Here is a 22,314-nt window from a genome sequence, read left to right on the forward strand (position 1 = left end):
ACAAAATTCTCTAGGAGTTTGGATGTGAAGCTGCTGGAGGTCAATGTTGGGTGTGCTGTTGACCATTAAATTAACGTGGAAGCTGTGCGTCCGACTGGGGTTAAAATACCCTATACAATCAAGTTATATGGCTAATTCAGGAAAGCATTTGGCTAGTTTTTCAATATTTAGTTTATCCTGTTTTAATTGAATTAGATTAAGTGCAATACAAACCATGAAAAGGAACTGCATTTTGGAAAGTAATGATTTAAACAGTTTAATAGGTTTCCTAAGCGAGTGAGTTTGTTTGACCTTACAATACTTTACCGTTGTCAAAATTAGATCTTTGGAGAAACATCATTGCAGATTTTCTTAGTCTACTTCCCTGCAGCATATAAACCGGTGTTTTGACCTTCACTTGTCTTGCAGCAAACAACAACCTGAACTGGTTTATGCCGTGCTGCTAATGGTACACACCTGGGGAAACGAGAATCTATTTCCTTCTGCTCATGAAATCCATTTGATTTACAGTAGCTAGTTCCAGATTGGTTCAGCTAAAACAAGTTCACATCTATCTGCTATCATGAGGAAAATCTACTTAATCTGAAACTCCCATCAAGGGCAGGCCGTCTGTGACAACTGATGCGCAGTGCCTCTCCATCAATCCTGGTCACATTTTCCAGGTCAGTAAGTGAAGGCATCAGTGCATTTTTCTATCATAGTATCTGGTTTACCACCTCCTCCTCCCAGTGTGCGGACAAGCTCCGAGTGTTGACCTCCTCACTGAGCAGATAATTGGCTGTCAGCTCCCTTCCATAAAATAACTGCATGACACCAGGGGTGTGAAGAAAAAGGACAGGATGATATACAGCCAACCCAGCGTTCTCGGTCAGCCATTCATTTCCAAAAACTTTTCTCTTACGGATGATGCCTGTGCATTTTGATGAAGACCACTTGTCAACTCAACAGCTGCTTCCCAGAGCTGTCACTGAACTCCTGAGACACTTCCTGAAGCCCCCAGTCTCCTTCTTTGGAGACGCTGTCTGCAACCCTGTCTCAGTGGCTGTTTATTTATTACTCAGCAGTTTCAATACCCCATCTCTCCTTACTTCAGCATATTTATATTACATAAAAAAATATGGAGAGACATTGTTGGCATTGTTGTTCCTTAATCTAAACATTGTGTTTTTATAAACACATTTTGAATCTCAATTTAGCTGGCACCATGCTGATGTTTTGCAAATGGAAATTCAAAGGTGTCACCTTCAACCAGGCTCCCATTGGACAATATCAGCTGTCAAATCACAATGGTGTCCACTCATATTTACATAATTTATCATTTATTTATTTCCAAAAGAGAGTTATCAAAGAAGTCCCTAAACTACATAATTATATAGACCATTAATGCCTGAGGACATTTTTTTCAATCAAACTCACACAAGGAGTCGTCCCTTTGTGGTGATTCAGTACACATTCAGGCATTCAGAAGAACTGGAAGACCATAACCGTGTTTCCATCATAGTATAGTTTGGTTTGGACGCAATCCTGACCCAGGACTTTAGCATTCCAAACAGTGCCATACACTGTGGGTCGTGCCATACACTGTGGGTCTAGCCTTACCTGTACAATACTGCACCAGTACTCTGGTAACCCAAGGAAAGGGTACCAAAAAATGGAATTGGGGCCGGTTATGTTGGTAATATTACGAATATAAGCAGAAAAAAATATGCACCATACCAAACCATTCCGCTCGGAGACATGGCTTATGTTCACTTTTTGTAAATGGTATTTCAGCCAACGTTTGTGTAGTAGCTTTGCCCTGATGCAGTTTGACAGTGAGCTGACTTTCTTCTTGAAAACAAAAAGTATCTCGGAATGACTTGAAATTTACCATCATAATAGTCGGCATCGTCCTGAACAAGGATGCTTTGAAAATATTTGCAAACCTCTTAAAGGTCCCCTATTGTGCAAAATCAACTTTCAATTTTTAATCTTTTAGTACTTATATTTGGGACTCAGTGGGCCATACCAGTCCCCAAAATGTGAAAAAACAAGACTCAGTCATGTTTTAGTGTTTCCACTTTGTGTAAGTATAGGCGATAAAACATGCGATGTTTAAACCTCCCGACCAAGTGACGACAGTGCAGACATTTCACCGTGAATGTTGGCACCCCGCCAGGCATTTCACTTGTCCCTGTGAAATACGAGAGTGCAGGCGAGGTAGGAAGAGCGGAGCACAGCGGAGCAAAGTGTTTTACACAAACTTCCAGCCTCAGAAGATTTTTGTGTCCAGTGGATATATTTTATTTATGAAAAAAAAGTTCACAAGCTTCACAAGCCCTATGTTGTTGATCGTGTATGTAAATTCCTATGCTGGAGGGACTAATTGAACGCACCAGTTACGTGCCTGCAGTTAGCGAGTGGCGTGTGTGGATCAATGATATGAGGAGCACGCGTTTGAAAGCACTGCAGAAAGATGTAGATGTTGTCCTACATTTCTTCTCAACCAAAGGCTGCCTTTCTGTCATGTTTCCAGTTCTCTCCTCGTGTTGTTGATCCACACACCAGTTGGAGCAGCAGTTACACTGGTGCGTTCAGGGTCTTTTTCTAGCATGGGAATTTACATACACGCCGCGCCGTGCGGCGCATTAATCGTTTTTCTTTGATTTTTTTATGATCGCGAGAAGCCAAAATTGTGGTCACTCTATGCATTACGGTGAAACACAGTAACAACGGGTAAACGGACATTACTATGGGGTATATGGAGCGGGGGTTATGACGACGCTGCTGCACTTTGACAGTGAGCTGACTTTCTTCTCGAAGACAAAAAGTATCTCAGAATGACTTGAAATCTACCATCATATTAGTCGACATCGCCCTGAACAAGGATGCATTGAAAATATTTGCAAACCTCTTAAGGAATAATTGTAATGATTTTTTGAAATTCAGAAAATTATCCATTTGCCCTGATGCAGTTTGACAGTGAGCTGACTTTCTGCTCGAAAAGCAAAAAATATCTCGGAATGACTTGAAATGTACCATCGGCATCGCCCTGAACAAGGATGAATTGAAAATATTTGCAAACCTCTTAAGGGATAATTTTAAGGAATTTTTGAAATTCAGAAAATGATCCATTTGCCCTGATGCAGTTTGACAGTGAGCTGACTTTCTTCTCGAAAACAAAAAGTATCTCGGAAATATTTGTAATTTACCATCATAATAGTCGGCATCCCCCTGAACAAGGATCTGTTCAAAATATTTGCAAACCTCTTAAGGAATAATTTTAATGAATTTTTGAAATTCAGGAAATGATCCATTTGCCCTGACGCAGTTTGACTGTGAGCTGACTTTAGTCTCAAAGACAAAAAGTATCTTGGAATGACTTAAAAATTACCATCATAATAGTCGGTATCGCCCTGAACAAAAAAACAACAAAAGACATTAGGCACATTTGCGTTGTCCCTAATGAGGTTGCACAGTGTTTGCATTATTTTAACCTTAATGTTCCTTATCATGCATTACCATAACTAAAAAATCTTCTTCAGCTCCCACTATAGGAATACATACTTTCCATGGGCACTGCACTAGTCTGGTTAAAGACAGAAGCGTTTCACAACTTGATTGAATGTAAAGAAAGACGCTCTCCCTGTATAGGCCATGTCTTTCCCTTTACCCTGTAACTGCACAGCAACAATTCTGCAGCTTTGAAATTAAACCCTAAGCAATTATTTCTCTATTGGGTTCAATTTTATTCCAACTTGAGGTCATTAGATTTTTTGATTTTTTTTTTTCCCCAAAAAAGTATTGGCATACACAGTGGTTTAGTTATCACATCAAATTTAAAGGGATTTTAATCAGGGAGCAGTCTTTTCCATTCCCCCTGCTAGTCCATGTTTTATTTTCTTTGATATGCAAACATGATTTATTTTTTGCTTATGTAAGTCTGTTAGATATATGCAGTTACTATTATTCAAAAGGCAGTTCTGTAAAATGATAGTTGTGAAATTATCAGCAATGATAGAAAGACAACTTTTAAATGGTGATAAGGCTTTTGTGCAGAGAACCAGCAAAACAGATATATCATTTTTAGTGTCTGCCAGGCTACACTATTCATTATAAATGGTTTGCTTGTCAATATATTATTCTCCTTCATTAAATATTCTGTAATGCAGGGATACAATAGCTACCACTAAATGCTTCATAAAACAAATGCTTGTTGTAAAGTGGAGTAATGCCTTTGATGATTATTTCATGAGTCACATCAGGATTGTGCTCGTTCAGTTATTCCAGGTCGCTTGCTGCCCTTAGGAAGCTTCTATCAGCGGAGGAGGCTAATCTGGAGAGCTCTCGTTCTCATTTTTACTGGATTGCAATGCAAAATGATTCTTTTCCAGCTGACAAGTATCAGAAGCTCTGTCTCTTGCAGCATGATGAAAATGAGCTGTCAGGTCTTTGCCCGGCACAGCCACAGATTGATGTATTCATTTAATTTCAGAGTGATGACATGCAGTACAAGGCCATTCACACTGGCTAGGTGTACCCATTCTGACTCTGTCCCACTCTTTTTTTTTATACACATAAACAGCCACTGTTCAGTGTGTTTAAAGGGACACTGTGTAGTATTTATGGGTTTATATAATCCAAAATCCACTTTTTTATACATATTATGTGCTCCTGCATTGTCTAGTCGCTGTATAATAGTTTTTGTTTAATTTTCATAGTGTTTCAAAAAGTCATGTAAAATAACATTGTCGCGTGCCGCGGTTGCATTGCCACTTTTAGCAGCGAGACGCCATGTTTCTACCGGAGCCTGTAAGGACAAACGCGAGAGAACAAATCAAGCGTCTCTTTACTTGTAGAGGAAGTCCCGCCTCCTCTCTCTCCGCTTCGTCTGCTACGGCCGTGGTAGCTCGCCCTCTCCCTCGCCTCATGAACCTCATCTGCTGACACGGAGAAAGACGACGAGGACGACATTTGACCGGCTGAGGATACCGTAGCGCTCAGGGAAGGGAGGGGGTGAGCAGAGGAGCAGTTCTTTGTTGTAAATTTCAGCCTCTCCTCTAGATGGCACTATAAACTACTTACTTCACCTTTAAATGCAATTTAATGTTGAAAAAAAAAGTCTCAGTACTGGTAAAATCAACCCATTTTGCAATAAATTTTTTAAGCATTTTTATGAGGGACTTGATGATCTCAATCTCTAGCTTCAGGTCTTTTACAATAACCTTATTATGATGGTTCAAGATGCTGTCCATTTTGAAAATTATTGAGTAAAAGACATAATTTTAGTGATTGATGATTTTGATGCTACAAAATGATTGGCTAATTGGATCATGAACATAACAGTACAGGTGTTTTAAAGCGTATAACCAAGTAAAACCACAATCACATTTGCCCATTTAACATTGTGAACAATGATATCCAAAAATGACATCCATTTTTCTCAATCAGGTCAGGTTTTCATGCTAATTCGATTTTGAAAAATCGGATATTCTGACTAAATTGATTACATGTTTGTGACATTATCAGTTGACTTTCGTTAATCCAAAAAAGGTTTTAGGAGAAAAAATTATTATTTAACATGATGATGAGATCCAGAAACACCAAAGTAAATTGTGTTTTCAGACTTGATGTCATGAGAAACACACACATATATAAGCCACCAAATTTATATTATTTGGAAAAGCAAACCAAGGTAAATCAGGAAATTATGCAAAACGTCATCTTGTTAGAGACTGTTCACCTCTGACCTACACTACTGTTCAAAAGTTTAGGGTCACCATTAAAAGTCACACTTTTATTCATCAAAAGAGTTGCAAAATGAATAGAAAATATAGTCAAGACATTGCTAAGATTAGAAATAATGATTTTTACTCCAAATAATAATTTTGCACTTCAAACTTTGCTTTCATCAAAGAACCAGCAAAACTGTTTTCAGCTGGGCTAACATAACTGCACAAGGGTTTTTAAGGGTTTTCTAATCATCCAATAGCCTTCTAATGCAATTAGCAAACACAATGTACCATTAGAACACTGGAAATGGGCCTCTATACACCTATGTACATATTCCATTAAAAACCAGACGTTTGCAGCTAGAATAGTCGTTTATCACATTGACAATGTAATGTGTACTCTACTATTGGTATTTTATTTGTGTACACAATTTCCTTTTGCAATCAGGAATCATTGATAATACTTTGTAATAAGTGGTTTAGAAAAGCTGTCTAAACTGCTGTTGGGCTTGTTTACAACCTGCCTAAACATCTCAGTGCTGGTGTCACACACAGTGGGTTTTTTGCAATGTTGGCACATCCATCGATCTCCGTGAATAATGAATACAACATCATAGATGATGGACACCTCCTTCTCTTCCATCTCATATGCAGAGACTGTAATGTAGTGCTGCATCATCACGCCACGTCTTTGAGCTCCAAGGACTTCAACTCTAATATTTACCTGCACGGTCTGCAAATATTTTATCCTACACAATGATGTGTCGGGCAAATTAGTATGAGTTCATATGAGTTTTTCTCCTCAGTTTCATGGATACATTTGCTGCCCCACGGTCTTGATTGATATTCTGGGGAGTGGGTCCATTCTCACTTTCCATAAATATGCATGAGAGCTGTTGAGGTTCGATAATGAATGAGCTTGATCCCTGTTTGTGTGTGCTTGCTCCTGTGCATGCACGCACGTCAGTGTGTGAGAATATATTGGGATAGGAAAAGTTCCAGCTAGATTTGTGCTATGCGAGAACTGCTTTTGCCACATAGTGTGTGTGTGTGTGTGTGTGTGTGTGTGTGTATGTGTGTGTGCTGAGGGGGCAGAGGTTCCAGTACTGGGGACATTTACAGCTGCAGGGAAGCTGAAATGTCATGACTGGTTGCCTACGGCTGTTGGCTGTGAGGGTGGAGTGTATAGTGCACATGGTGCAGAGACGAGCTGGGGGTCAATCACCTGCAGTTACAGCACAAAGTGAGGAGAGGTGGTTGAACCAAATATGGCAAATATCCTCCTTTTCTGTGCATGGTTAAACAAACTAAACAAAAGGAATCGTTATACTTTCCACTGCAATTCAGTTGTTGTTTGTTAAAACACCAACATCTTGTTACTCGTGTTTTGTTTTAAGTGGCTTTAAAATGTGGTGAGTTTCCAATTACCACATGGTCCTCTGTGTTTCTGCAGTAGAAACACTGGCTGTCGTTTGGGGGCGTTACCTGGAGGAAGCTTGTATTAACATGCATGCCCACCAGTGATGCTCTATTAAGCTTTACATTCGGGTTAATTCATCCTTGACAAACTGGTGAATGAAAAAGTGACTGAAAGCAAATTGCTTTTGAGAATTAATTTGTAGAACATTCATTCTCAGTTTTGAACACTCTAACTCTAAAGCAATGTATGCTTATATCAGATGTGCTGCAACAAGGTAAACCGTGTCCTGTTTAATGGAAAAATTGTCATAAAACTGTTTCAAAATTTATTGAATGAATTTATTATCTTCGTAACTTAGCATACCACTGTATTTATACATGTTTTCTTTCCCATGAATTAAAGGTCCATTTTGTAATAATTACTGTGGCTTTTGCATTTTATTTTAATAGAAAGCTTCCACTTCACAATCTATGACACAACAGGGCATTTGTAGAAACATATTCACTTATGCCAATACACTCTGAAATGTTACTCACTGGACCTTTAAGATAACACTGGGTTACAAAAAAAAGTTGTCAATGTCTTTTCAACTGAATTAGGACCATTTTGCACCGCTTAAACAATCTTCTGAAGGATCTTCTGACTAAATTGATTACATTTTTGTGACATTATCAGTTGATTTTTGTTAATATTTCTCATCCAAAAAAGATTGTAGCAGAATACTTTTTTTTTTGCAAGATCTTCTAGTTGAAGCCATTTCATTCACTTGTAATATTAAAACAAAACAAAAAACAAAAAGTCATAATTTGGCACATGAAAAATTTTCAGAATGTGTTTATTGCAAGAAATATAAAATAATTTTGCATCCTATGACGTGAAAATACCCGTACATGTAAACAAAAACATTAAAAAACAAATATGGAGCTTTGTTGAGAAAGTTGCCCTGATTGAGCAAAACCACTGTGATTTTTGGATTCAGCACATCAAAATGATCCTAAATCAGCTAAAAAGAACTAGTGTAATCATTCTACCTGAATGGGTACTTTCTCCTAGGAGAACATGCTCCTCAAATGTCTTACCTTTGACCTTATCGCTTCCCCTGCAGTTACTTTGAGCTGGAGAGCAGCGGTGTGAGAGAAGAGATCCGATACCACTACCGCTTCAAAGGCAAGCCACGCTCCGAGTCCTTTCCTTACCGCCTGGCCGATGGACAGTGGCATAAGATTGCGCTCACCATCAGCGCCTCCCACCTACTGCTTCATGTTGACTGTAACAGGTAAGATACAGATTGAACACCCAGAAATATGTGTCACAGAGTGTAAATTTACCATGCTGCTACTGAATTGTGTTTTCTCATTGTGACTGTTAACCAAAATAGAACCCTAATGTATTCATTAACACCACAGTGAAAAAAGAGAGGCTGTATCTTTATATAGCCTACAGGATGTGTGCTGCTCACACTGTTCTATTTTGAAGTTGAAGGTAACAATGTTATAATCGCCTCATCGATTGGGCAATGAAGGCTCTTTTCTAAAGGAGCACTCAGTCAGAACGGATCTATAAACATGCACCTCAGCTGTGGCAATCTGTCTCAACGCTCACACTTCCTCTTGAGAGCCAGCAAGATATCACATGTTTCCCCAGTATAGCTGTTAGAGAGACACACTGTACTAGAAGTATACATTTGAGTGGAGGCAGTGATCTGTCATCTCGTGGAGACAAGGCTGTATGATACACAGAGAGGACTGCACTGAAGCGTTTATTCTTTCCAGACACCTACTACTCCCATCATCTCAATTATCTCTGCATTCTTTGAATGCAGGAAACTGGAGGTCACTACTACACATTTTTTTAAATTCAGCATTAAAACACATTTTCGTTGAGCGAGTCACTCACTTATCTGACCAATTATGTTTCTTGTCACTTACATTAACCACTCAGCCATTTTAAAGGGACACTGTGTAGTATTTATGGGTTTATATGACCCAAAATCCACTTTTGTATACATATTATGTGCTCCTGCATTGTCTAGTCGCTGTATAATTATTTTTGTTTCATTTTCATAAGTCATGTAAAATAACATGCTCGCGGGCCGCTACTGCATTACCACGACGCCATGTTTCTACGGGAGCCTGTAAGGACAAACGCGAGAGAACAAATCAAGCGTCGCTTTACTTGTAGCAGAAGTCCACTCTCTCCGCTTCGTCTGCTACGGCCGTGGTAGCTCGCCCTCTCCCTCGCCTCACGAACCTCATCTGCTGACACGGAGAAAGACAACGAGGACGACGTTTGACCGGCTGAGGATACCGTAGCACTCAGGGAAGGGAGGGGGTGAGCAGAGGAGCAGTTCTTTGTTGTAAATTTCAGCCTCTCCTCTAGATGGCACTATAAACTACCTACTTCACCTTTAAGTCTAATTATGTGCCCAGCCATGGAAAAACCAGGAACGAGTCTCCCAAGGGGCATTTTGAGTTATTTACAGATTCTGAAAGTGTCATTTCTACACAACAACAACGTATAACACGTGGAAATCTGAACATATCTGAATGTATGTGGCCATTTGAATGTAGGCACTCCTCAAACTGGTTTAGGGAGAATTTTAGCCTTAAATATTTTAGACCAGCCACAAGCAAACCAGTAACATGTCAGCCGAGCACAAATAGAGTAAACAAAGAAAAAAGGGATTGATTATTTAGTGGCCGAAAGAGAGTGGCGAGACATTAGAATAATTGGACACCTTGAGGCAAACAGACGTACAGTAGTTACTTCTGAGATGACAACAGGACGCCTGCGATGAAAAGAAAGCACCCAAATCTCTTATCAAACTCCCATCTTCTTATGGGGTGAGTGTAGCTGACGCTAGAGAAATTGTTTATAGGTTTCCATGGCAACACCGGAAGCCTGCGGTATCTATCAGTGAGTTATATAATCCGGAAGCGGTGTACGTAAAAAACGAGGGAAACGAGAGACGAATGCGAGCAAGACGGAGTAACTTTTATGCTCGCCCAAATTATCTACCGCTGGTTTACGGGGTGTACACAGTAAATACAATTTGTATTGTCTCTGTGAAGACGGATGTTTTGTGTGAAATATTGAAATGTTATTGAAACATGTTTGATGTTTATAATTTTCACGGTGTTCCACGACTCTTTGGAAGCATATAAAACTGAATGTGGACATCAGTACAAAGCGTGAATTCTTCGAATCCAGGGCAGATACAGTGAGTTTTCATTAACGTCGTTAATCTACGCTACCTCAGTGTTCATTCACATAACAGGGATTACAAAATGTATGCATATCTAAACTTCTGTGACATGTGTCGTAATATAAGCTGTAATGGGAACATGTGAGCATCTGCTATTAATATAAAAAACAAACAAGCTGATGTGCTTGAATAATGTGTGCATGACACAGCTTTGGGTATGAAGCATTGACTGTGATGCTAATGATTTAGTAACCAGCTGAGAGTTAGCACATAAGTGTTTATTGTTCATTATCTTTACTAAAGAGCACATTTGTACCTGTATCTGTCACTGACTTCTTCACCAAGTGGACACAATGATTTGATGGAGTAGAAAGATTTGAGTAAAAGCACAAACTCTGAAGTTCTGAGGACTTCCTTGAAGTATTCTGTAGACTTATGGTGGGAAACCTTGACATTGAGCAGGGCAGCCCTATAACAAAGGCTGATGAATTAATCCTGCACAAAACAATGAAATGTATATATTCTTCCCCTGCTCGATCTCACACTACTTAATCTGGCTTTTATAGCAACTGTGCAGAAGGTGGAGAAAAACATGAAACTCATATGCTAACATCATCATCTCACTCCTTTTAAGTATTGGAAATAATTTCTCCATTAATAGCAAATTGCCAAAGTCATTAGCCTTATAGCAATTTCATTAGTGCACTTAACAGCATATTATTGATTTCAAGGCTCGTTAAATTATTTTAACTATCTGTAAATACGAGAGTGCACAGTTTATCCTCACGTCTTCAGGTGAACTTTTACAATTTAGTTTATTTGCCCTTCACAGTTCTTGCTTTCTTGATGCTTGTTTTGATCACACACACACACACACACACACACACACACACACACACACACACACACACACACACACACACACACACACACACACACACACACACACACACACACACTATTATATTAGTATACACAGGCTGCCAGTAATAATGCAACGATTAGCAACCTCTTAAGACTCAAATCTTTATTAATATGTAAATAGTTTGACATTATGCAAATGTTTCTTATTTATCACAAGTTGGTGCCAGATCTGTCTCATCCTCCTTGGTAATTTCTTGTTTTCAAACTTTTATATGGACAACACATTTAAGTTAAAACACGCTGATTATATTTGAGTGGCACCTTAAATTGCCTCTTTAGACGAGGGGTATCCAAACACCGCCATCAAAAGTTAATTTGTGATTTGGTTCTATGAAGCCATGTAATTCAACATATTCAAGTGTGTGGAAATAAGTTTCCTTTTTCCTGCTTTGGTGAAGTGAGGGCTTTTATAACCTGAAGTATCATCAACACTACCTGTTCGACAAATGCTCGACAAATGATACATATTTGACGCTCGAGCTGGTGCTGTGAACCAGGTCCTCCCTTGAACAATGTTTCACTGTGTCACGTTATCTTTTTGATATGCCTGTCTTGGGGTATATGAAAAATTTATTTAATAACAAAAATAATAATAATAATAATATCAGGTTTTGATATCAACTGGCATCCCACCCAGCAATATTTTATGAACTATGTGACAAAACGCTGTGTAAATCAGTGTTAAGACAGAAAAAGGTAAACATATTCCGTATGATTCACATGAGACCTATTTTCTCCTCTGACAATAAGAGTGAAACTAAATGCTTATCGGCGTGTTACATTTTGAAGGTTAGCGTTTCGAGGTGAATAAAGTGTGCTAATTGATGCAATTCATGTTCAGGGATCTGCAAAAATGTGATGTTTAAGTGAGACCAGTGGAATTGTGCTGACGGTTTAGCAGTTTAGAAGGGTGATGTTGATACGTGGTTCAGGGCCTTTATTTCTCAGAACCAAGACCCCGTCCCATTTCTCCTTCTTAAAATTTCCACTTGGGTTGGAGTGCCCTCAACCGTAAATTCCCCTCGTTGAGGGACGTGGCTTCCCTATGGAATTGGGACACCGATATATATGCAAATTAGCCTAGTGAACGTAACGAATGTGCTAACCTACGTCACATGTTGACAATTCTACCAGTGTGCTACTATTTTCATTCAGGAAAAATGCCGGTGTATCCAGCTGTTGTGTTGCCTGTTGCGTTGGCTGTGTTTGTTTTTCCTCTGTCATGTAGCTCCACATGACGGGTAAAACTCTCTCGAAGCACTCGGCAAATAGCTGCTAGCTAGTTAGCTAGCTGCTTTCATAAATTGTCAGTTATTTTCTGACATTAGTGTTCAAAGCTCAACGGTCCTTGGGATGTATATACCGACATATTCCAACACATTTCGACATTGTAACGTGCTTATTTGCAAATATATATTACAACAAAATTGTTCCTCTGCGTGGCCGCCATCTTTGTTGAAAAAAAGCAGCTGGCTCGCTGGATTCGCAAAGCATCGTGGGTAATTTTATCTTCCACTTTGTTTTGAGACTGCATCAGAGCTCACTACATTTTGAGGGTTGATTATAGGGGCAACATCGCACTCCCCCATGCTCCCCCTACACGAGAACACACACCATTTAGGGTTGGGGAGGTATTGGGACGGGGCCTAAGAATTGACTCGTTTGCCCACATCCATGTGTGTCTCTCCTTTGGAGGATATGAATGGACTTTCATACTTTCCCTTGCTTTTGTTACTACAAATAATCATTCCAGAATACTGTCAGGCATAGTTTTTCCCCCCTCATCAGCATCATAGTTTTTAAATTAATTGAATTTTCCCTGTATCTCCTCTCTGGATTTTCCATGCTGCACCAGTTGAGAAAAAAATATTCATCATCTGTGCTTTACTCTTTACAGACAGCTTTCCATTTATATAGTCTGATATATAGATGTTGACCGTCTGCTCACATGAATCACTTCAGTTTTAATCAAAATCTGCCATAACAGCAGATTTCAGATGTGTCCTGTATGCAAACAACAACCAGCAACTTGATCCTCAGTTTGTCTGACTTGATCCTGTTGAATATCTCTGCCACGCCTGTGTCTTTGACATGGTTGGTTATAAGAAATAAATCCTCTGGGTTTTTGCAGGTCAACAGTTTCAATTTCTATCTGTCATTTTGTTTGACTGCAGTGTGCGAGATGCCGTTTCCAAGTGAAGGACTTTGAGTTAGGATTTGGGTTTAATCCGGTGGAGGATCAGAAACTGGAGAGTTCATGGAAATTGTCCCTCTTTTTTCCTGCTCTTCTGTCCTTGCCTGAGATTGATGGGTGGCAAACATCACAGAAGTGAGACATGCTGAGGGGGCACCGAGTGTAACCTTCATCTTGGATGATGCTTGTCAGTCAATAAAAGGATATGTATTGCTTAAATACTTCATGTACCAACATGCCATGTTTTCATGAATAATATGACAAACAACAATTATTGTTACCATCAGAAATGAGTTTAAATCAATCACAATTGTTGTATTTAAAGATTCCCAGTTTACAGTACAACAGTCTCACAACAGAAGCTGGTTGTAGTCATATCAAATCTCAGTAATTTGTCAACATCATAATTGAAATATATGATATCACCTTACACTCTAGCACATAATGTTGCAGGGATATTATTTCTTGTCTGTTTTAGTTAACAGTTAAACTCCATACAAAATCATAGTGTCAAGGGCTTCAGACTTGACTTGAATTTAGCTTCAAACATGAACTGTAAAACATCTCAGTTAAACCATTGATGGGTTGACCGAGTGTCAGAACATCAATGTCAGAGAATTATCCCAGTATTGCTGTTCACCACCTTGGAGTTCAATAGTGACCTGTGACTGAATGTTACACTATTGAATGTGGATTTCCACGGTGAAGTCAGCTTGAAGGAGACTTGTACTTGTATCTCTTGGAAGGCTATGGACTTGTTCTCATCGTATCTGACAACATTCAGTCTCTGTCAGTAATTATGTTTCTGATTAATGTGGCAAACCTCATCAGTTCAGCTCATTCAAAGGCATGTCTCTACAGTATATTTGCCAACACCCTGTTGTCAATCAGTAACATATTTGTACTAAATCTGACAAAGCTCATCTCCAGTTGGTTTATACCTAAACAATACAAAAAAAACAAAAACTTTAATTTTTTAAAGATCAGATTAAGATCAGCAGTCTAGATATTATTATTATTATTATTATATATATTTTGACTGTCACCTGAAATCACTGGGTGGACGATGGACAAAGAATTGTCTGTCAAGTCAAGAGAATTCTTATCATTTTTATGTGACACTGCCATTGATTAACAAGACAGGTGAGGTTGATGCAGTGAATGTCTGATGAACAAGAGCAAAAGGCTAAACTATTAAATGGGGGGGGGGCAGGAATCGCGGCAAACTTAAGCCTGTAGTCCGGGGGTTATGCGCCACAAGTCCACAAGCAACACGCCCGACACCAAAGTGGATTTACCTGTTGTATTTTGCCGAGCGTTATCTGGGCGTAAGAAGCCTGGGTGCATATAAAAAATTCCAAACCGAGGTGGGGTGACTGGAGAAGCAGAAAACGTCTACACCCGGCGACGAAGGCTAGTGAAAGATCCGTCTATGAGCAGTTAAGCTAACCAACTGACGCCGGGATATGCGCCGGGTGAGAAGACATTTATGAATGAGATTGTGTCCTATGCACATGCTATTTGTAGTAGATGGCACACGCTAAGAAATCAAAACCTAAAAAGGTACAAATGCTTTGTCGCTCCAGTGGTACCCTATCAGGGTACAAGCACTGTACCTTTCTCAGTGTGTACCAATCAGTAAATTTTTGTACCAGGACATAAAGGTACATTTTTGTTATTAGGGGTGCAGAAAGGTTTTTTTCGACTCACACTTTTATTTCTTAGTGTGTACCTATGGCTGAGCGGATGGATACGCTGGATACGTACAGAGAAGACAAAGATTAGGGTCATGTCTCCAAACACATAAAGTGACCACACTGACTCTGTTTTTGCTGTTGGAAATGCAGGTGTGGATGTGCCTGATACCTGACATCAAAATACCTTGTTTTTCCCTCCCTCCGTCTCTCTCTTCTACAAATGCATTGTGACTAACAGTCAAAGTCACTGACATCCAGCCCAAAAACTGCAGTTATATTTTTGCCAGCAGCTCTCTGGGGGAAAACACTATGTTTTCTCTATCCAGATGAAAAAACTAAATATATGCTTTGCTTCAGCAGCAATTTAGGAACATTTCATAGACCGGACATTAAGAAATAACGATGATGAATATTGAAATACAAAATATTGCTATATACAAATGTGTGGGGTGAGAAGATGACTGCAGTGCATTCCCTAACATAGAGTCAGTGACTTTCTCTGTCCTCTGCCTCCCCCATCCCTCACTTTCAAAAGCATTTCATTCATTTCTCTCTCCCCCACACACATTGGTGTGATACTACCTGCAGCAGCACCACTGTGGAGGTCAGACAAGTTCAGATTCATATAGTGTGTAATTTCTATCTCCAAATTTTTCTAATTGAGTTCATGGCAGACACCCAGTAGATATGCCCTCGTCAATCAGAGTCGGCTCTTTGTTTTGGACCTAAGTAGCTAATCGCAGAAATGACATTGGCTGTGCCTGTCATTTACAACCACATGGTTGTCCCTTGCTCACAGAAGGTCATTTCATGTGCAGGACTGGCTGTGGTTTCTCTGCTGTTCTTAGCACTGTTCACTTCTTTCTTATTATGCACCCAGTTTACCCAGGATCCTGTAGAACAAATGTGATACAAAATCTAATCTTCAGCTAGGGTTAACTTGAAGTAGTTTCTCATTGGCTCTGACTTCTGTCTGCCTGGGGAGAACTGTGTGCAGGAAAGAGTCTTTCATAAAGACTGTGAGTATTAAGCCCAACTAGAATCCACAGCATGAAACAAAAAGTCCACTCCACATTGATCAATATAATAAACATTGTTGGTGTCTGCAGACCCTTAAGCAGCATTGCAATAGTATTCAGTTTGTCCTGATTGTGGCGCCTGTAGAAGCGAAGATGAATCATCATGGAGGGACAAGTCGATACACAGCAAGTACCAGCAACAGATTGAAGCAATCCTACCAGTTGCTGGAAAAGGCTGGACGAAAAAATATGGCACCGAGGCAATAATCAGAGCAGCACAAGGACAGGCACTCAATTTAAGAACAATACAGCCTGGGATCTACCACATTTGGCAGAACTGCAGGTGCAGGCTGTGTGAGGAGGGCTCTGAAACAGTTCAGCACATCATAGCAGCATGTGGGTTTATATACTGGTTTATATATATATATATATATTAGGGCTGTAAAAAAGATTCACATTTTTAATCAGATTAATCACAGGGTAGCTGTGGATTAATCACGATTAATCACGATTAATTACCATTCGTAAATATGCCCAAAAAAATCAAATTTTCTCTTTATATTGTTGTAGGAACGGAGAGATAAATAAAGTATGTGAAAATATAAATGTAAAGAACAATAAAATACTGTAAATGACTTGTAAAATCCTATACAAACTTAGTAAAACAGAAACATTACATTGTAAAAAAAAAAAAAACACATTATAAAACAATATACCAGGGTAATTTTCCTTACCCTGGTCGAAGGTCTAAGGACAGAGGATGTTACCAACCCTGTGAAGTCCCGTGAGACAAACTATGTTTTGTAAACTGTGGGCTATATAAATAAAGATTGATTGATTGATTGATTGAATATAAATAAATAGAAAAAATAAAATGCTGTAAATAACTTTAAAAAAAAACTATACATTGCACTGTAAATAACTCAAATTATAGACAAAATATAAAGTATAGAAGTTAAAGGTACAATATGTAGTATTTATGGGTTTATATAACCCAAAATCCACTTTTTTATACATATTATGTGCTCCTGCATTGTCTAGTCGCTGTATAATAGTTTTTGTTTCATTTTCGGAGTGTTATAAAAAGTCATGTTAAATAACATGACCGCGGACTGCGGTTGCATAGCCACTGTTAGCAGCGAGACGCCATGTTTCTAACGGAGCCTGTAAGGACAAACGCGAGAGAACAAAACAAGCGTCTCTTTACTTGTAGCGGAAGTCCCGCCTCCACTCTCTCCGCTTCGTCTGCTACGGCCGCGGTAGCTCGCCCTCTCCCTCGCCTCATGAACCTCATCTGCTGACACGGAGAAAGACAACGAGGACGACATTTGACCAGCTGCGGATACCGTAGCGCTCAGGGAAGGGAGGGGTGAGCAGAGCAGCAGGTCTTTGTTGTAAATTTCAGCCTCTCCTCTAGATGGCACTATAAACTACTTATTTCCCCTTTAAATAGTTTTCTTACTAAACCCACAGCAGGAAATTCCTCATCAGCACTTTGAAGCACTGCTTCTACTAGTTAGCGTTAGCGTCAGCTAGCATTCTGACACTAATGTTAGCTGCTGTCTGTGTCCCCGTTAGTTAGACAATGACTGTTAATGTTATGATTATATCATTATCTGCGCCAGCAGAACTGTCTTTCTTTCTTTCTTTCTTTTTTCTTCATCCTCTCTTTTTTCTTCCTCTTCTAACTTCCTGATTGATAACTCCTCTTCATTTTCCTTCAGCTTCATTTACAACTTGCAGAACGATAACTTCACACAGGTTAACGTGAGGTGACGTGGGGCCCCGTTAGGGGGGTTTCCTACTGAGATGTCATTGTTTTTTAAGGGGGACGGTGATGCGGCTGCTCACTGATGCATTAAGGTCAGAGTGTCGGGAGCCCCCCTATCGACTCGGTGCCCCAAGCAGTTGCCTGTCTTGCCTGTTCATAAACTGCACATCTACCTGTAGCGCAATGAAAGTGATAAAGTGCGTTAAAAAAATTATTATCGTTAATTCCACAAATTAATCATCCTGCGTTTAATTTTGACACCCCTAGTTTATATATTATATATATATATATATATATATATATATATATATGTATATATATATATATATATATATATTAGGGCGTATCGAAATTGCGATACTCCCCGCTACCGGGGGCAGCGTCAGACGGAGCGACAAAAGTGTCATAAAACCATGTCTAACTTTAACAAACACAGATATGCTGCATACTCACAGAAAGGTAAGAAACTCAGCTAAAACCTCATATAAACCATTCTTAATGTTCACCAAACACAGTTAAAACACTGATGGATCAAACCCGCAGGAGCGGAAAAAACCCATTCCAGGGCACACATTGAAAAGCGGCACCGGAGCGTCAGCGTGATTATGTAAACAGCGGAGAATTCATAGATTTTTATCACTCTACGAACAAGATTCACAGATCCAGCCCCAAAATAAGAGCAACAACTGACTTTCAAGAAATACAAGCGGAAATGTTGTCTTACCTTTGCTGTTTATCAAAACAAGTTATTTCCACTGGAACAAAACTGCTTCTCATGAAGATCTACACTTCCCAGCATGCTTTGGGGACAAATCCCAGGCTGATTGATCATTTATTTTTCAACAGTATTATTTTGTTACAGAAAAGAGAGAACTCTCTGGTTATTCATTTATTTATTTTCAAATCTGTTCACAGTGTTCCAAAATATTTGTTATTAAATGTTACATTGAGTTGTTATATCAGTAAATGTTGCTTAAACAAAATGTTTTTTAAATTAAAAAAAAAATTGTGGAATGTATCGAATCGTGGGTCAAAAATCATGATACAAATCAAATTGTGAGTTTGTGTATCGTTACAGCCCTAATATACATATATATGTTATGATGTACATTTTTTATGATGTTAATAAGACTGTAGCTCAATGGTCGACTAAGTCATCTTTCAACTTGCAGGCTGTGGGTTTGGTTCCAGGGTCCATTAGTCTAAATGTTGATGTTTCTTTGGGTGAGACACTTAACCCCACGTTGCTCCTGACAGCTTTGTCGGCAGTGTGTGAGTGGGTAAGAAAGATTTGTGATAGAAAACACACTGCACATACAGTAGCTGTGCTGTATGGATGGTTGCTAGTGTAAAGCAGCTTTGAGTGGTCATCAAGACTAAAAAAAGTGCTGTATAAATACAAACCATATGAAAAGTGGAATGTGACCCAGCAAAACACTGTTCAAGGGGGGACCCTTTTCACTGCTGCACTCGGGGCTTAGCTGACGAAGTAAATGTGGTTGTAATTGGAGAAGTGAACAATTAACGCCACCACCTTGGCAGAAAACTTAGAGCATCGAGAATAATATTATGTGTAATTATGTTAACACACTCATGCTCGTGTAAAAGAAATACCATAGTATACTGTGAAACTGTTTACATTTTTTTTACCCAGCACGAGGGATGGGTATCATTAAGATCTTAACAATATTACTACTTTTTTTGATACTGCTTATTGTTTTGGGGCTCTTATTGGTTAATTTTAGGAGAAAGAATGAAACAAAATAAGTAAAGAAACATTTTTATTTCTCATTATTAACATTAAGGAGCACTGAAACATAGCAATGCACCATCCACTTTTTCATATGAGCTGGATGCTCTGTTTGCTTTAATATTATTATCATCATTATTGTTGATTTTTTTTTGAGTTTATTAAGGTTTTAATAAACTCCTTTATACAGGCAAGTATGATATGTACACATTTACAGCGACTTTACAGACTGATGGATTGACTTCCGCGCTCACTTGGACGTCACAATGCGCTAAATTCCTGGAATTGTTGTCTCGCGGAGCTCTGCTTTGTCCGTAAAACACGCGAGAGTGCTGGCGAGGGCAACGGTATCCGAAAACATGAAGGCTGTGAAACATTCTATTCTTGGCTCCACAGTGCAGCACAGAGTTCTACACAAACGTCCAGCCTTTATCTGCCCAGTGGATACATATTATATATGACGGCAATGTGCCTGCAAGAGCCTGCAAATGATCACTTTTCCAAATGCTAACTGCTGTTAGCTTCCAGTAGCCTCTGTGGCTGATGTCATTTCCTGTCCCTTAAGTTTTAATTTGACTTTTTTTGTTTGTTGTTGTTTAAAAGATACTACTTAACAGAGCGTTCTGAACAGGGCTGTTTTGGCAGGGTGATTGAACTGCTGTGGTGCTTCATCCTTATGCTATTTTGTATGGCAACAGTGTGATAATAAGGAGATCATATTCTGTGTGTCTGTTTCTTTGTTTCTTTGTTTCTTTGTGCTTCCACACTTGCACTTACAAACTGACAAACAGAGGCCGCCAGAGACTTGTTGCGTGACTGGGGTGAAGTCTGCCATCTCTGATTGCCTTGTTTTTCAAGTGTTTTAGATGTGAACTCCTCCTAATGACTCCTCTATACGATTGTAAACTCTGTGCTACATATGAAGTAAATAGTAAGCGTGATTGACGTTTCAACGTCGAGCTGAGAGGTTTGTTTTTTTAAACTCATGTGTTACTTGCTGAGACTCTTAGAAATAAGTGTACTATTGTCAATGACTTAGCCTTTGTTCTTTCATGTCTCTCTGTCTGAACAACAGTGCTTATTTTTTTCTAATAAGAGGTTTTGTTAAGGATGCACTATTTACTACATTTACTGTTGTTTTATGCTGAGGGTTTTTGTTTAGGAGAATGTGGGTGTCACAGAAACACTTTGTAGGTTCATCAATGGCAAGCATTACTGATGGAGAAGATGCATAACTGAATAACAATTGCACCTCATTTACACCTTTCTACAGTTCAGTGTCTAGTCAGAGGCTTACAGAGGCTTTGGGTTAGTCATGCCTCACCATACGCGGGTGACTTACAACATGATTTTCATTTCCACTCTGTTGTAGCCGTATATTAGTGTGAGAATAAAATACAAATATCGTCAGAGGATTCTTTTTTTTTTTTTTTTAATAAATGTGCTGAATAGTTCCTCTGCTTCAGTGTCCTCCATTTGAAATGAAATGGTAAAAAAAGTACTGAATTCGATCCCAACATTTGACAAGTTAAACATTTCAAAACCTGGTTTTGTTCCAGTCTATGAATGGAGGTTACGAATGTCTAGACACTGTGTTTGTGAAACTACCTGTTGTATGTTACTGATGCTTGATTCTGCCTCGGTAAGACGAGCAGATGCCTGAACAGCATGAGGACATGATAATGAAGAAGCATTTATGTGGCCTGTATTAATAAAACGATTGGCTAACAATTTGATCTGATCTACATTATTCATCCCATTTTGTCTATTAAAGCGGACCTAGACCGGAAGTTCAAATTAACGCTGTTTTTTTGGAGTGTATCTGCATCATTACCTTTTTTAAGAAGCCCTGAAGGTTCTAAACAAACAGTTCAGCCACTGCTGAGAACGCTGTGTTTTATAATAATCTGAGGGCTCAGCGAGATCTCTGAAAAACCCGGTCCGGTTACATAAACACCGGTTCTCCTGAACAGCAGATCCTCCTGCTCAGGGCACTAGTCCAGGCACATCCAGTTGCGTACATTGAACCGTAGAAGAAGAATAACATCAGTTGTGGAGGTGTGTCGTGAAGAAGCTGTTTTTAAACACTGTTAAAACAATGTTTTGATAATCATTAGCAGTGCATCCACCGTTCCAGAAGGGGGCGCTGCGCTTCTGAGAGCGGATGTGCTTAATAGTATTGACCAATCACAAGACTCTGTCTTCTTGGGGTGAGAGTTCACTCTGAAATAGCGCGACTCAGGAACAGCGTCAGAAAAGAGGATTTCAATCGGCTCGTTTACAGCAACTAGGAGGTTTTTGACCATAAAAACAAGTTAATGTATGTAAGTAGACCTCCATAACTAACATATATGTGCAACAGGACCACTAACGTGCATTAACGTTGATGCCGTTAACCGTCACTATTGTGTTAACGCTCCCAGCACTAATTTATCTGTTTTTTTTCAAAATCGAATCAATCCTTAGCCATAACCTACGTCCATCATCAGTAATTCATCAGATCATTTCCTTCCCTTCCTCCTAATTTTTGAATTGTGACAAGACAAACAAATGCGGTCAAAAACATAACTTTATATGTATTGCCTTTATGGTATAAAAGTAAATTTATTTCCTTTGGGTTGGT

The 22,314-nt window shown here is 39.2% G+C and overlaps 1 protein-coding gene across 1 annotated transcript in view; it reads left to right on the top strand.

The window, feature by feature from the left end:
- The window catches only part of LOC310936933 (protein kinase C-binding protein NELL1-like), a gene marked incomplete at its 3' end in the record, with an annotated part of 241,541 nt that overhangs the window by 47,338 nt on the left and 171,889 nt on the right, over window positions 1-22,314 (top strand). Inside the window, exon 4 of the mRNA XM_083901097.1 lies at window positions 8,237-8,407. Coding sequence (XP_083757223.1) covers window positions 8,237-8,407 — 171 coding nt within the window. The remainder of the gene's footprint in view (window positions 1-8,236; window positions 8,408-22,314) is intronic.

The sequence above is a fragment of the Microchirus variegatus genome, assembly GCF_963457635.1.
Source record: "Microchirus variegatus genome assembly, chromosome: 14".
Lineage (NCBI taxonomy): Eukaryota > Metazoa > Chordata > Actinopteri > Pleuronectiformes > Soleidae > Microchirus > Microchirus variegatus.